The sequence below is a fragment of the Panthera onca genome, chromosome D3 (assembly GCF_046562875.1).
Source record: "Panthera onca isolate mPanOnc1 chromosome D3, mPanOnc1 haplotype 2, whole genome shotgun sequence".
Classification (NCBI taxonomy): Eukaryota; Metazoa; Chordata; class Mammalia; order Carnivora; family Felidae; genus Panthera; species Panthera onca.
The window spans coordinates 55,416,228-55,429,482 of NC_138350.1; the positions used below are offsets into that span (position 1 = coordinate 55,416,228).

The following is a 13,255-nucleotide window of genomic DNA, read 5'->3' on the forward strand; positions in this document are numbered from 1 at the left end:
CTTCAGGATTCAGAAAAGAGGCAATTGTAAAAGAAAAAGGAATGTTCTGGGAGTAAGTAAGCCTTGAATGGCAATAAAAGCCAAAAATATAAATATATTCAAAAAGCGTTGAGGGATGTTTATAAATTTTAAATTCATAATTCATTAGAGAAACCTGAATCAAAGCAAATTAGGAATGTTTCATTTATATCCATAACCTGTGCTCCCCCCAAAATATCTTTCAATTGGATGAGTCATTGACCTAAGTCAGTGTGACATTTTCATACTGTCAGTTTTTCATTTCAGAGTCTCTGCTACAGTGACCCTTAATCTTATGCCTGTGCCATTGAGACTAGGCACATCCATTCATACATTAACACATGGTTAAAGCAGTCACACATTTTTAAAATATAAGTTCCAATATCTAAAACTCAGACAGAAGCCTTTGGAGCACGGGGGGGGAAATTGTGTATATTATTCACTAATGATCATGAAATGATAGATTTGAAATTGACTTGAAAAGTACACATATACATCAGAAATACGAACCATTAATATTCTTCTCCATACTGTTTCATTTCTTTTCCCTCTTTTAAAGATATTCTTGGGGCGCCTGGGTGGCGCAGTCGGTTAAGCGTCCGACTTCAGCCAGGTCACGATCTCGCGGTCCGTGAGTTCGAGCCCCGCGTCAGGCTCTGGGCTGATGGCTCGGAGCCTGGAGCCTGTTTCCGATTCTGTGTCTCCCTCTCTCTCTGCCCCTCCCCCGTTCATGCTCTGTCTCTCTCTGTCCCAAAAATAAATAAAAAACGTTGAAAAAAAATTTTAAAAAAAAAAATAAATTAAAAAAAAAAAAATAAATAAAGATATTCTTGGTACCTCTCAGTGTCAATATAAATGATGGAGTATAGATTGTCCTTTGTGGTTTCCATTCTTGCTGACAGTTTAATAGAAGTTCTGCAAAACAAACAAAATTAAACAAACACACATCTTACAGGTTATTTTCAGTTGGAACAATTGTGTAGGAACTCCTATAAAGTCAAACCCAAATCAGAAAACTTCAATTGACTATAAAAACTCTGTACTATGAATATTTCACCTCTCAAAGGTACCATATTGCATACTAAGAATGGAAGAAATGAAAAATAAACTTTCAAACTCCAATTTCCAAATACTAGGGTAATCGGTATGCCCTTTGAGATTTACAGAAGCGTCCTTGGTTTCGGAAGATCTGTGGGATTGACCTTTTTCGGTGACAGTTTGGTTTCTGTTTGTTGTCTTAAGGGAGCCCAATGGCATCGCACAAGGCCCTAACATACTAAGCATTCAGAAAAGATTTCATTGACTGGTTAATTCAGGGTAGAAGGGGAAGTATATCCAAGAGGATTTTAATTCATCTGTGTTTTGGTATGACTTCTAACAAACAAATGTACACCTCAAGCTGTAACTGTTCGTTCATTTGACATTTCCCTGCCTGGAAACCACATCAGAGATCAGAGATGCCCTTTTTCTGGCGGTCTACTAGTGTCACAAGACTTGGAAGTGTGATCAGCTCAGTGGGTTGAATGCTGTTCTGATGATGACTACTTCTTTCTTAGACAGCGCAAGGACGAGCTGGAACAGAGAATGTCTGCTCTCCAGGAGAGCCGGAGAGAGCTAATGGTCCAGTTAGAAGGTCTCATGAAGCTACTAAAGGTAAGACATTTCAAATAAATATTTCCTAGACCTGTGACTATGGCATTTGTAAAAATCGTTCACACATAATGTGCAATGATTTCTCCAATTACTATATGTGATTTTCCCCAAGATACGGCTTCAGTCCCAGATGTAGGATCTTTTCTTAGATATGTCCAATGATAGCAGTCAGTTATCAGGCTCATTCTTATCCATTTCTTGGAACCAGACTACTGAGGACCCTCATAGGACAACTTCTTGGCTTATTTCCAGTTCCTATGTCCTTGAAAGTACTAAAACTGGATTTATTCAGGAATATTGTACATTTAATAGCTTCGGAAGTTCTGAATAAAGTGAGAAGCTAATGCTTCTGCAAGATGAAGATATAGCCATAATTTTGGAGATTATAGTTTTATTAAGAGGAGTAACTAACTGATCATTTCAGTGAAGTATTTTCTCTCATCTGTGAGGCTTTAGCAGCAAGTCACGTAACTTCCATGACTCTCAAGTACGAACTGTAAACAGGAATACCCCCTTAGCTCTCTGCGGGTAGAGTGTTTAATAAGATGATCCAGGGAAGTCCTCTGCAGAGCGCTGTAATCTGTTAGTTTCACTGGGAAGTGGCCTTCTCCATTTCATAAACCCCTATCCCCTTCTTCAGTATATACTAAACCACGTGTCAAGTCACAAGTAGGCTAATTATGGTCACATGGCCACAGTCGGCCCAGGAGAGGTGTCAGTGCTAGGTGGTCATCCCGCCTGAGGTAGACAAGCAGAAACCACTGCGGATTGGAACTGTGATATGCCAAAGGCGGGAACTGATACTGAAACTTGCCCGGTCCCTGGGGCAGCTCGTCTGTGAGACAGACGTCCATCCTTTCAGTCCCCGGATCCCTTGCATCCCCGACACACCATCATTTACTGTTTCGCCCTTCCTCTTTTTCTGTCTTTCCTTTTTTTTCTTTTCTTTTTTCATTGCTTTCTTTCTCTCTTCCTTCCTCCTTCCTATCTTTCTTTTATGTATTTAACAAATATTTGTTGAAACCTACTGTGTCCTAGCACTGGGCACACACTTACATATAAGTGCAACACTTCCTTCTTTGGTTTCCTTTGGTCTTTTTTTTTTTTTTCCCCCCCTTAGACAACTTTTCCTGCCATCAGTGTTGGGAATGCTTTATCTTCACTAAACAAAATTTACTTTTCAGTATATTAGCCATGTAAAGTGTAGAACTCAGTTTTTGTTGTACTATATATATTGAGACAGGACTGGATAATGGATAGCCTCTCACTGTTTCTGCCCTGTTGTCTCATTTGATGATCCAGAAAAGCTCTTTCAGTTTTCCTTTTCAAATATACCAAATGAAGAGGGTCGATCTCATCTTTCCCTTCACTGAATGACAGGAAACCTTGAAAATAGCCCACTGCTTATATTCCTATAGCTTCTGTCACCACAGCAATGGGGTGGGGGTGGGGGTGGGGGTGGGGGGGTTCTATTTACTGTCAGCCATCTTGGCATCGACCTGGCCTAACCCAGCACAGTCTGTTCTATCAGGATGTATAAACAGCAGGCTAGAGGGATAGATCGTGTGGAAAGGAGGATGGACATAGGAAGGAATGAGATGGTCTGTAGTCTCACATACCTAAATAGACCTGGGACTAAAGTCACTGAGGTAGGAGAGGCCGCCACCGAAGCCGTGTTGATGTTTCCCCCATCTTGCATTCCCTCACACTGTGTACGCGTTCTGCCTGGAACCCTGGGTAACCTAACTGTTATTGATTCAATCTTTCTGTAGGAAGAAGAACTGAAGCAGGGAGTAAGTTATGTTCCCTACTGCAGGTCTTAACTAACTATGGAGGGGCCTGCCATCCTGCCGTTTTTCCCATTGCTTTTGCCTCTAATGTCTGTTCACGCTTCAGTTTGGAAAGAGAACAAAAATCATACTAATTTGCTTCCTTTTCAATGTAGTGCTTGAATTGAGACATATAAAATTTAGCTTTTTTTTTTTTTAATAACTGTTACTACTGTGGGCATCAAAAGAAGAGCCATTACACCTTTTAGAAGAGGGGGAAAAAATCATAATGTGTTGGAGACTTTTTACAGCTCCAGGGGTCTAAGTTTCCAACCAGTCTCATGCTTTTCTGGGTTATTGATCAGACCCTTCTCTGAACAGAGACACCCACTCTGGCCACTAAAGCTATATACAGCACTCAAGCTAACCTCTCTGCATCCTCTCATTTAGTTCAGTTTCCATTTTACTGGAAAGGTGTGTGACCTCTTTGTACAAAATCAGCCAGTTACATCTCTTTTCATTGCATAATTACTAAGCCCTGTTCCCCCCTGGTCACCAAAATGGGTTCAGTCCAGGAGAAACACTGTCCTCAGTATCTGCTCATTTCCCATTGTTTAGTTCTTGAGAACGGAATCCCTACCACTGGTTCGTAATAATCTCAAAAGAATGGGTAACTTTCAGCCCTACTCTTATCACCAAGAACCTCTCCGCTCCGGGAGTTCACAAGGCCCTTGCATACATCTTCTCTGGAAGCAGGAACACTGTGATTCTCTAACTGTAGTCACTCAACTGGAACCCTGTGTCTGACCCTGTGGTCCGGTTCAGAGCCATGAGAGGGAGTAGCCTACTCGAAACATAATAATAACAAAACAGAAGCAAAAGAACAGCAACTTTAATTTCAGGTGCACGTACCAAACCGTGTATGACGCTATATCCCATTTGCTGGTTTCACCAGGAAGTTTCACATCATTTCCATGGATCGATTAGAACCACAGCCTGTCCAATTTCAACGTACCTTTTATTCTTCTGTATTCTCTTTCCTGTTATTCATTGTGTGTGTTTGTGTGTAACAACGAACGTTTGCAAAATGCTGGACACAGTTTTACCCTTCCTTCCCACGGTCTGTAAAAAAGGAAAGTGTAAAACTAATCTGTAATGTCAGACAATAAAGACAATGTATTACACTATTTTGTATTTTGTGAAAAAAGTTGCTTTACTAAAGTCAAATTTTAATGAGAGACAGTCCCCCTTGGTGAAGGACGCACATTTATAGCCTGTCTAATTGCCCATAAAGGCGTACATGGGGCATTGCTCTTGTAGTTCCAGCGCACTTAGATCATGGTAGAGAAAAATGCCTTGCTGTGCTGCTTCTCTGTGCAAACAGCCTCTTTCCTTTCCTGTCTCTTACTTAGCATGTGCACAGAAAAAAGGGGAAAAAAGCTCAAATATAACCTCACACCTAGTGGAGAGAGGGCAATCATCCTATAGTCCATCAGCCTTGCTGAGCCATCTCCCTCAGGGGCCCATTTCCCACCATTCCCCAGGCCACACATTCTTGAAAGGCTGTGTGGACCAGGAAGTTCATAAACCCATGGCTGCAAACAGCCAAACCATGGCAGCACCCATAGAGCATTACCGCCTCCTTTCCTTCCAGCTCCTCCCACGGAGCCCTCAACAGTGGCTGCATCTCTGAAAGTCAGCCCTCAGCTGGGTACCGCTGCCTAGGTTCTAAAGGGCCATCATCGGGAACGCTCAGATGTCAGCAATGCAATGTCTGGGTGGGGAGAGAATTTGCTTGTCTTACTCATTTATTGATGTGCTTGTATAGTCAAGCCTCTTTTCCAAAAGGATCCAAGGCAGCTCCCAACAAAAGACATCAGCAATGACTTCATAAAATAAATATAGAAAGATCAGAAACTAACGAAGAGAAAATGCAAATATGCTAATCATAAGAGACAAGGGTGTTCCTCTGAGCTTTTTGGCAATGAGGCAAAAAAAAAAAAAAAAAAGGAAAACATAATTGGTGGTTTTATCGGGACAGAAATACCAGTTCTCAGGGGACCAAAATTTCTGTTGGCATAAAATATGAAAAAGAAGTCTTTACTCGGAGCTTTAGAGAATTTGTGCTGAATAATAAACGGGACAAATGCAGCAGCAGATGTTAAGTGGCTGATTATTATACTGACCTTCAGTTAAAATTAAAGACAGAACCCTGTATGTCCCAATCCTGAGCAGGCAGATCTACAAGGAAAGAAACATATGCCATTCAAATATATAGACTTGGTATAACATGATCTAAGGAGAGAATTTAGAGGTTTTAGTCTGCCGTCTGCTTCTAAATTCTATTTTTATTTATGAGCCTTACCCCTTTGGGGACATTCTCTTTGTAAAATCAGATTTAAGACACTGCACACAACAAATTGTGCTTGATTTAATAACCTCTACTTGCTTTATCATAAGTCTCTGTGGTTCAATGTATTTTATGATACTGGTATATATAATTCCTACTTCTGTTTCTTGTTAGAGATAATGCATGAATTTATCCCCCTTGAGGAGAGAACATGAATTTAAAAAAAAATAGTGCCTGTAATATAATATGATGATTATGGTATCATAAGCAATAAATTTTTTTTTACAAAACTTGCATCAAAATTATCCTACCCTCTTTCTTCTTTGTGTATTTTTAAGATTTATTGGAGGAACCATAAAAAGAACACTCATAAAAAGTGTAATAATGAAGGCAGCTGGGGTATAATTGCAATGACAGTATGTTTCAGAGTTTCTGATAGACTTCCAGTTTCCAATATCATGTCCCAATCTAAAACCAGATATCCTGACTTTGAGTTCAGGATGTAAGGTCTCAAAAAATTTTTGCAGAAAGGTGACTGGTGTTAGACCGGACGGTAGGGTCCCTGTTCTTCTCTCATACCTGTAAGATCTTGAGTTAGCCAGTTAACTTCCTGGTAATTTATCTCAAACAGACTGCTAATACATGGCCCACAGGATTTGGGGGGAGATTTTGAAAGCTAATGGATGTGAAAGAACTTTGTAAAATACTATATGCATGTCAGATATTAGTATAAAAGTGTGTATATGTTTATACACATACATCCAACAATATGTAAACTTTTGTGATTTGACCCCTATTTTACACACACACGTGCATGTACACACACACTCACTTCTCTTCCTTCCAGTTAACTAAGAGTGTCTCAGTCAGAGGAGAAAAGTGAAACATCATTTCAAATTCCATCTCCTGCCCCCATTCTCTTCTCTATTAATAACTGGAGGCCCAGTTAACTTGGGAAATCATGGTCTCTCAGGTTTCTGCTTCTCCCAAACACATTGGGAATATGAGCGGGCCAGAAGTAACGAGTTTTATCAGCATCAGTTCACCTTCCTTTATCTCCCTCACCCATCTTCTCTGGTGGGTATTCTGTGGAGTGGTGAAGCAATCAGAAATGGGATGGTGTTGGCAGGGTGGGGGGTGGGGGGACAATTCACATCATAAATAATCAACTACAATATTAGGACTGGCATCCAGTGTTCAAAACATACCCTCTCAGGCTCTCTCTCACACAAACTTTTTTAAAATTAGGGATTTAGTCAATTCATTCTAGGAAAGTAAAAATTATTTTTTTTTTACTTGAAAACCTTAGGAGATGACCTTCTGGTTCAGATTAAACCACCCCCTGACCAGCCTCAGCCCTCTTCACTCCCCACAGCAAACCTGGAGCATCCTCGCGCTCTCTGCAATACCCCTCCTCTTCTCTTCCCTCGCTCATGACACTCTAAGACCTGGAATATTCTTCTCTCCTGGCAATACGACCTTTCTTCTGCCCGGAAATCTCCACTATTAAGACTCAAGTTAAGTGATGCCTCCTGCCTGACCAGTTAGGATTAGTCACCTCATCCCTACCCCCACAGCCCTTTGTACACAGCAATCCCTATGATGATAGTCAGTGAACTCAAACTGGAAGAGAGGGTGAAAAGAGGGTTGGACATAGCTAAACGCTACTCTGCTGTACCTTCTCCGGCTGCTGAGTCAAACCTGGCTGACAGGGCTGCATTCCCAGCCAAACCTGAGAGGTAGGCTTTTCAGTCAGGGGGAGGATTGTGCACTCGTGTCCCCTGGTCATCTGCTCAGCCGTGTCTCCAGGCAGTGCTGGTTCAGCAATTACACATTTGGTCCCTTCCCTGAAGCCTCCCTCCTTTCTGGTGCCGAGTGGAAACCAAAATACTTCCTGGAAAAAATCAGAAAATGTATGGATCTTGTCAGGCTTCTTAAAAATTGATACAACAGCAGGTTGAGTGGGCTCAGAGGATGGAGTGCAGAATGAATTTTTCATCTATTCACTAGGAAGCAAGCTATTTTAAATTTGCCAAGTATGATGTATGTTTTCCTTCCTCCATAAATCAACTCTCCTCTCAGGAATTTTAGATCTATATATTGATCTGCATGGACCGTTGTCCCTTAAGTATTCACTCCATTAATCATCAAGTAATTTCCAGGAAGGGATGTTTGCAGAGATGACTCACTCTAACTCTTCTAAAATTGTTAGCAGACAACTATATATACTTCGTGAACAGGCCAGAGGCCACCATTCCGCAGTGGTCACTACCCGAAAATGAAACTCCACTGATCAACCCCAATACCAAGAGGCAACTGTCCTTTCCTAGTGAGTCTACAGAAAGAACAGAAAGGAAGGCCAGAGATGGCATTTCCAGCAGTAGGTCCCAGGAAGCTACCGTGCATCAAACTGGACAGTGTCCGGACAAAGAGACAGGGCCATCGTCACCCAGGGAGCCAGGGGCCTCCCCGCCGGAGACTGGACATTCCTTGGGGGTTGGGAGTTGCAGGGAAGATGCCACTGGATCTTGTCTCCAGCACAGAATCTCTACCTGAATTCTTCACGTAATCAGACTGCTTGAAATTGCACCAATTAGATACTCATTTAGGAGATGGTGCCTATCAGTCATTTACACATTGGTGTCATTTACATTCAGGCCATTGTTTTTCCCTTAACACATCACCATAGTCAATTATTTTTCTCTCCACACAGACCATGAAGAGGGGTTTTGAAGGAAAGAAGCAGGCGGAAAGCAGTGGGGAAAGTTGACTTTGGAGACCAGGCATTATTAAGCAGGGAGAGTTAGGGCTGGGAATGCCTCAAACGCAGCAGGAGAGAGCCCAGGGCACAAGGAGAAGGGGAGAGTGTTGCCAGAGGTAAGAGACTCACCGACTGGAAGGTTAGAACGGCCAGGTGAAGGCCCAAAGGGAGAGGACGGCGCCATGGGCACCCTGCACTGGAGACCCTGATGGAACAGGTGCCAGTGGTGCTGGTGTGCGTGCAGCCCCAGTACAGCCATTAAGATACTGAAATGCAAACTCACAGCCCCACGTCTGAAATCACCGGGTCCGGGTGTGTCCCAGGATTCAGAATCTTTCTGGGTTTTAGAAAGGCAGTACAGTGCAGATGCCATAGAAATAGCCTCATGTCAGTAATGAAACGACAAATGTTGCTTCTTGGATTTCAAATTTGCAGATAAGAGATTTGCACCTGTGTATCTGTACTGATTGATAATTGGCCCACAGTCTCTTCCACCACCAGGGCCCTCACACTGCACCCCGCCATCCGGCAATTGAAAGCTATTGCACAGCCCAGCCAGAAGCCTGGGGCCCCTACTCCAACACCCCTCCCCGGTGGGTCCAGATACTGTGTTTTCTCAGCCTTCAGGCTGCTAAACCTTTCTCCATGAGTGAAGTGTGTGGTGATTGGTCACAGGGCCCCCGATCCTCAGAAGCGGCTGTGGTGCGGTGGGAAAGCCCTGGGCTTGAAGGCGAAAGGCTGGGGATCTCGTTTATTTCTGCCACTCTCTCACTGGGTAACCCAATTAGCACCTCTGAGCCTCAGTGTGCTAACCTGGAAAATGGGAATAGAATACTTCACATGGTGGCTAGCAGGATTAAGTGAAATCGTTGGGGTTAAAGTGCTTCATAGACTGCGAATTGCTATTCAAATATAAGCTACTATCATTCCTAGCACCAATAATGAGGAGAATGAAACCAAACAATGTACGGAAAAGTGCTTTATCCACTGTAACACATACACAAGTGGAGTTGTATTGTTATTATCGTGAACCCGCTACCCCAGAAGAGGGTCTGGCTCCCCAGAGCTGAGGTATCCCTGCCGTTAACCTCCTCCCTTCAGCCCCTCTGTCCACCTTCCCATCCCAGTCCTTCCTCCGTCCGGTGCCGTGACTGGTCCTGGGTAAAGAGGACAGGTAAGAAAGGGCGGGGAGCCCTGCTGAGGGCCCTGCCTGGAGAATGGCACACAAGAGGGCTTGCCAGGGGGAGGCAGCCCTCAAGGCAGCGAAATGCCTTTGATGGGCCCTCAGCAGGCAAAACCCAGCCAGGTCCCTGCAGCCAAGGGCAGACAGAGCATCCATGCTCAGAGGCCAGCCCAAGCTCTCCCGCTCTGCCTCCTGGGCAAACCTTTTTACCTCTCTGAGCACTGGGGTCCACAATCTCATCTTGAGAGTAATGATGCTCTACTTCAGGGGGTCATGGAGAGAAATGCACATGAAGACCCTTCTACAGGGCAACGCATGACTCAAATGTGGTCATGTATTATTGGCGTGGGAAGGGGGGGGTGCCACGGTAGCTCAGAAGCAGAGGTTTCGTGGCTATTGAGATGAACTGGCAAGGTTTGCTGGGGAAAACCAGACCTGTCCTTGAGCGGGCTGGGGCCACAGGCTGCAAAGCATCGCGAGGGGGCAAGCTTCCGTTCCCTGGGCCTGGACAGACCATTCAAGGTACTGTTGAGAATGAAAAGAGTGGAATCCCCAGCCCACTGGATCACATGAGTTATTTCCTGTGCTCTGCTCTGTTTTGCTTTGTGTTTAATTCTAGATTTTTCTCAATTTATAGATGTGACTTGTACGTGTGATGCCAAGCCCTGGAAAGCTAACAGCATGGCATTTGACAGGATTGATGTTGTGTGTTTTAACTGCAAGCAGCCCAACCCTCAGCAAAGTCTAAATCAAACACTCCAGAGCAGTGCTCCCAGGGTGCACGTCCCTGGGTGTGAATGGGTTGGTGCTGCATCTCTGGGCCTTGCTATGGAAGAGTCCTCACTCTCCCTGGCAGGACCCAGCAATCTGGACTGGAGTCTATGTGAGCACCTGAACACCTCACCTCTGAGTATGCACCAGAGGGTCTCATTGCATCCTCTTATTCATGACTGGCTTCCTTTGTAAACTAATTATTATAACACAGAAAGTGTTTCCAAGAAACCTCATTGTGTGGAGACAAAGCTGTGAAATTCAAGGTGTGAACAGTTTCATGCCGAGGACTGTGGTATAGAGGGAAATGGCTTTTAGTTGCTTTCTCCTTTTTTTTCTTTACTCCCTCTTAAACCCCACTGTTCTGATTGCTGAAATTAACTGCTTTTTCATCGATGAAGAGAAGGACATTTCCTGCGGGACGCCAGTATTGCTTGACAGGATCTGGCCTATAAATTATCCTCAAAGATGATGCCAGGACAGACACTGAATATTTAGGAAGGTAAAACCACATCCATCCCAAATAGTCTCTTCGTTTATATTGCAAACTTTGTCCTTAATAAACGTCTTTTTATTCTACGTGGAACTTCCTTCAAGGAGGAAACAGACACACCTTGTAAATTTCACCGCTTAACGGTAGCCTCATTACCTGGGCGCACATATCGTGTATTATAGAACGATGCTGTACTAATATTCTTAACTTTCAACAAGTAACCAAAACTCCAGGTTATACAGAATAAGGTCCTAAATTATCTGCACCTGCAACTCAGGTTAAGGATTACCATCTCAACTACCTAGGATGCCCTCCTGCTTGGGAACCTCACCGTGACTGTTTTTAACCTTTGAAGGAGGCTTTGGGAAAACAAATTAACGACTCGCATTGTCTCTCCAGACCCAGGGGGCAGGCTCTCCTCGCTCCTCCCCCAGCCACACCATCAGCAGGCCCATCCCCATGCCTGTGCGGTCCGCGTCTGCCTGCTCCAGCCCGTCCCACACGCCTCAGGACTCCCTCACGGGGGTAGGGGGTGATGTTCAGGAGGCGTTTGCACAAAGTAAGTGGGGTCACGTTTTGTTGTTGTGTTCTGCTTTTTCACGTGGCGCATAAGTCACCACGGTCTGTTGAGCGTTTAGAATCTTTGGAGCCACAGTGTGGAAATGCCAGGGTATTCCTTGTGCCCACCTGGCCCCAGAGCTGTTTCAGAAACTCCTTAGGCTAGCCTGTTACTCACTTCACCATCTTACCTTCTTTCAGCTTCTATCGCCCTGCTCCATTTTTTATGAGTCTTTGCTCATTAAGGGAAGGGAAAACCTTTCACCAATATCCCAGGAAACTTTATAAATGTAACCCATTTTAAAGTTCTGAAAGATCTTATTTCCTTTATGTTAAAGCAAACTCAAATTGAGGTTAAACAGTCCCAGCTGAGGTGGGATGCAGCCCTGCAATGAACAAGCAGATAATTTAATCATTTTACAGCTGCCCTAAAGAGTTGACCATTGCCTCTGTAATACAGGGCCAAAGGGTTGGAGGTTCAGCCTCCATAGTTAACAGGAGCACAAAGACTGATAAATATAACAGTATTCTCTCACCTGCTGCCTTTTCCATTCACACACCGGGGGTAGGGGTAAGGTCTTTCAAGACAAGTGATTGTATTCATTTGGAAATATTTTAAGACTTTTAAGACTTTTTCTTGCCATCACTTTTTACATTTACAGAAAGTTCAGGGGAAAAAATGCTTCTGCAGACCCTCACTCTGCGAATCTCATTCCCAGAAGTAAACACTATTAAGCAGTTTGGCCCTTCTCAATTCTTCATATACATATAATTACGTATGTTTCAGTGTGTTTTTATAAACATCTACCCTTCTTTTTCACACAAACAAGACCATGCATTGCATTTTGGTCGGCAAGTTGCATTTTCTTTAAATTAGCAATATATCATGAACGTCCTTCCAGATCCTCACATATAGATCTAAGGAAAAGAGAGATAGTTGACTACTAGTTTTAAGGCAAAAAGGAACATAAATGAAGTCAAAAGACAAAAAATAGGCTTGAGGAAAACGTTTCCAGCATTAAGTGGCAATCAAGTTGTATAATTTCAGCTACTCATAAAGCATATAGAAATCAGTAAGAAAAAAGACATTCCCGAAACAAAAATAAGTGAGGGATATGGAAAGAACTATAAATTGCCAATAAAGATATAAAGAGGTGTCTAATCTCACAAACTATTGTAGAAATACAAGTATCACCTCTTGCCTAGCAGATTTTTAAAAAAATTAACATTAGTAATATCCACAAATAGCAAGAGTGTGAGGAAAGAGACATTCTCATCCATTTTGTATAGGGGATAAAATCTTACATTTTAAAGGAAGAGAATGGCGTACTCTCTGCTAGGAGGGAAAAGGAAAGATCCATAATATGGCTTTTTTTTCTGAAAAAGAAAATAAGTTATACAAAAAATTTTAAGTTATTGAAAATAACTTTCTTTTTTTTCACCTTTAGAAGAAAAAATGTCCTTTCTCTAAATCTGATCTTAAGGAAATTTACAGTATTTTAAATCTATGAGCTTTCTATATTTTTTTAATGTTTATTTTTGAGAGAGAGACAGAGAGAGAGTTCTAGCAGGGGAGAGGCAGAGAGAGAAGGAGAGGGAGACACAGAATCCGAAACAGGCTCTAGGCTCCAAGCTTTCAGCACAGAGCCCGACATAGGGCTTGAACTCACAAACCATGAGATCATGACCTGAGCTGAAG

At 43.0% G+C, this 13,255-nt stretch overlaps 1 protein-coding gene across 30 annotated transcripts in view; it reads left to right on the forward strand.

Annotated features, from left to right (window-relative positions):
- The window catches only part of DTNA (dystrobrevin alpha), a 355,063-nt gene that overhangs the window by 327,407 nt on the left and 14,401 nt on the right, over nt 1-13,255 (forward strand). For 20 of the 30 annotated variants that reach the window (XM_081790787.1, XM_081790789.1, XM_081790788.1 and 17 more), the window contains 3 exons: nt 1,575-1,671; nt 3,444-3,464; nt 11,398-11,557. In XM_081790787.1, the coding sequence (XP_081646913.1) occupies nt 1,575-1,671; nt 3,444-3,464; nt 11,398-11,557 (278 nt within the window). Of the gene's footprint in view, nt 1-1,574; nt 1,672-3,443; nt 6,085-11,397; nt 11,558-13,255 lie in introns of those variants that run through there. The other 10 variants (XM_081790791.1, XM_081790798.1, XM_081790801.1 and 7 more) reach the window with 4 other exon arrangements.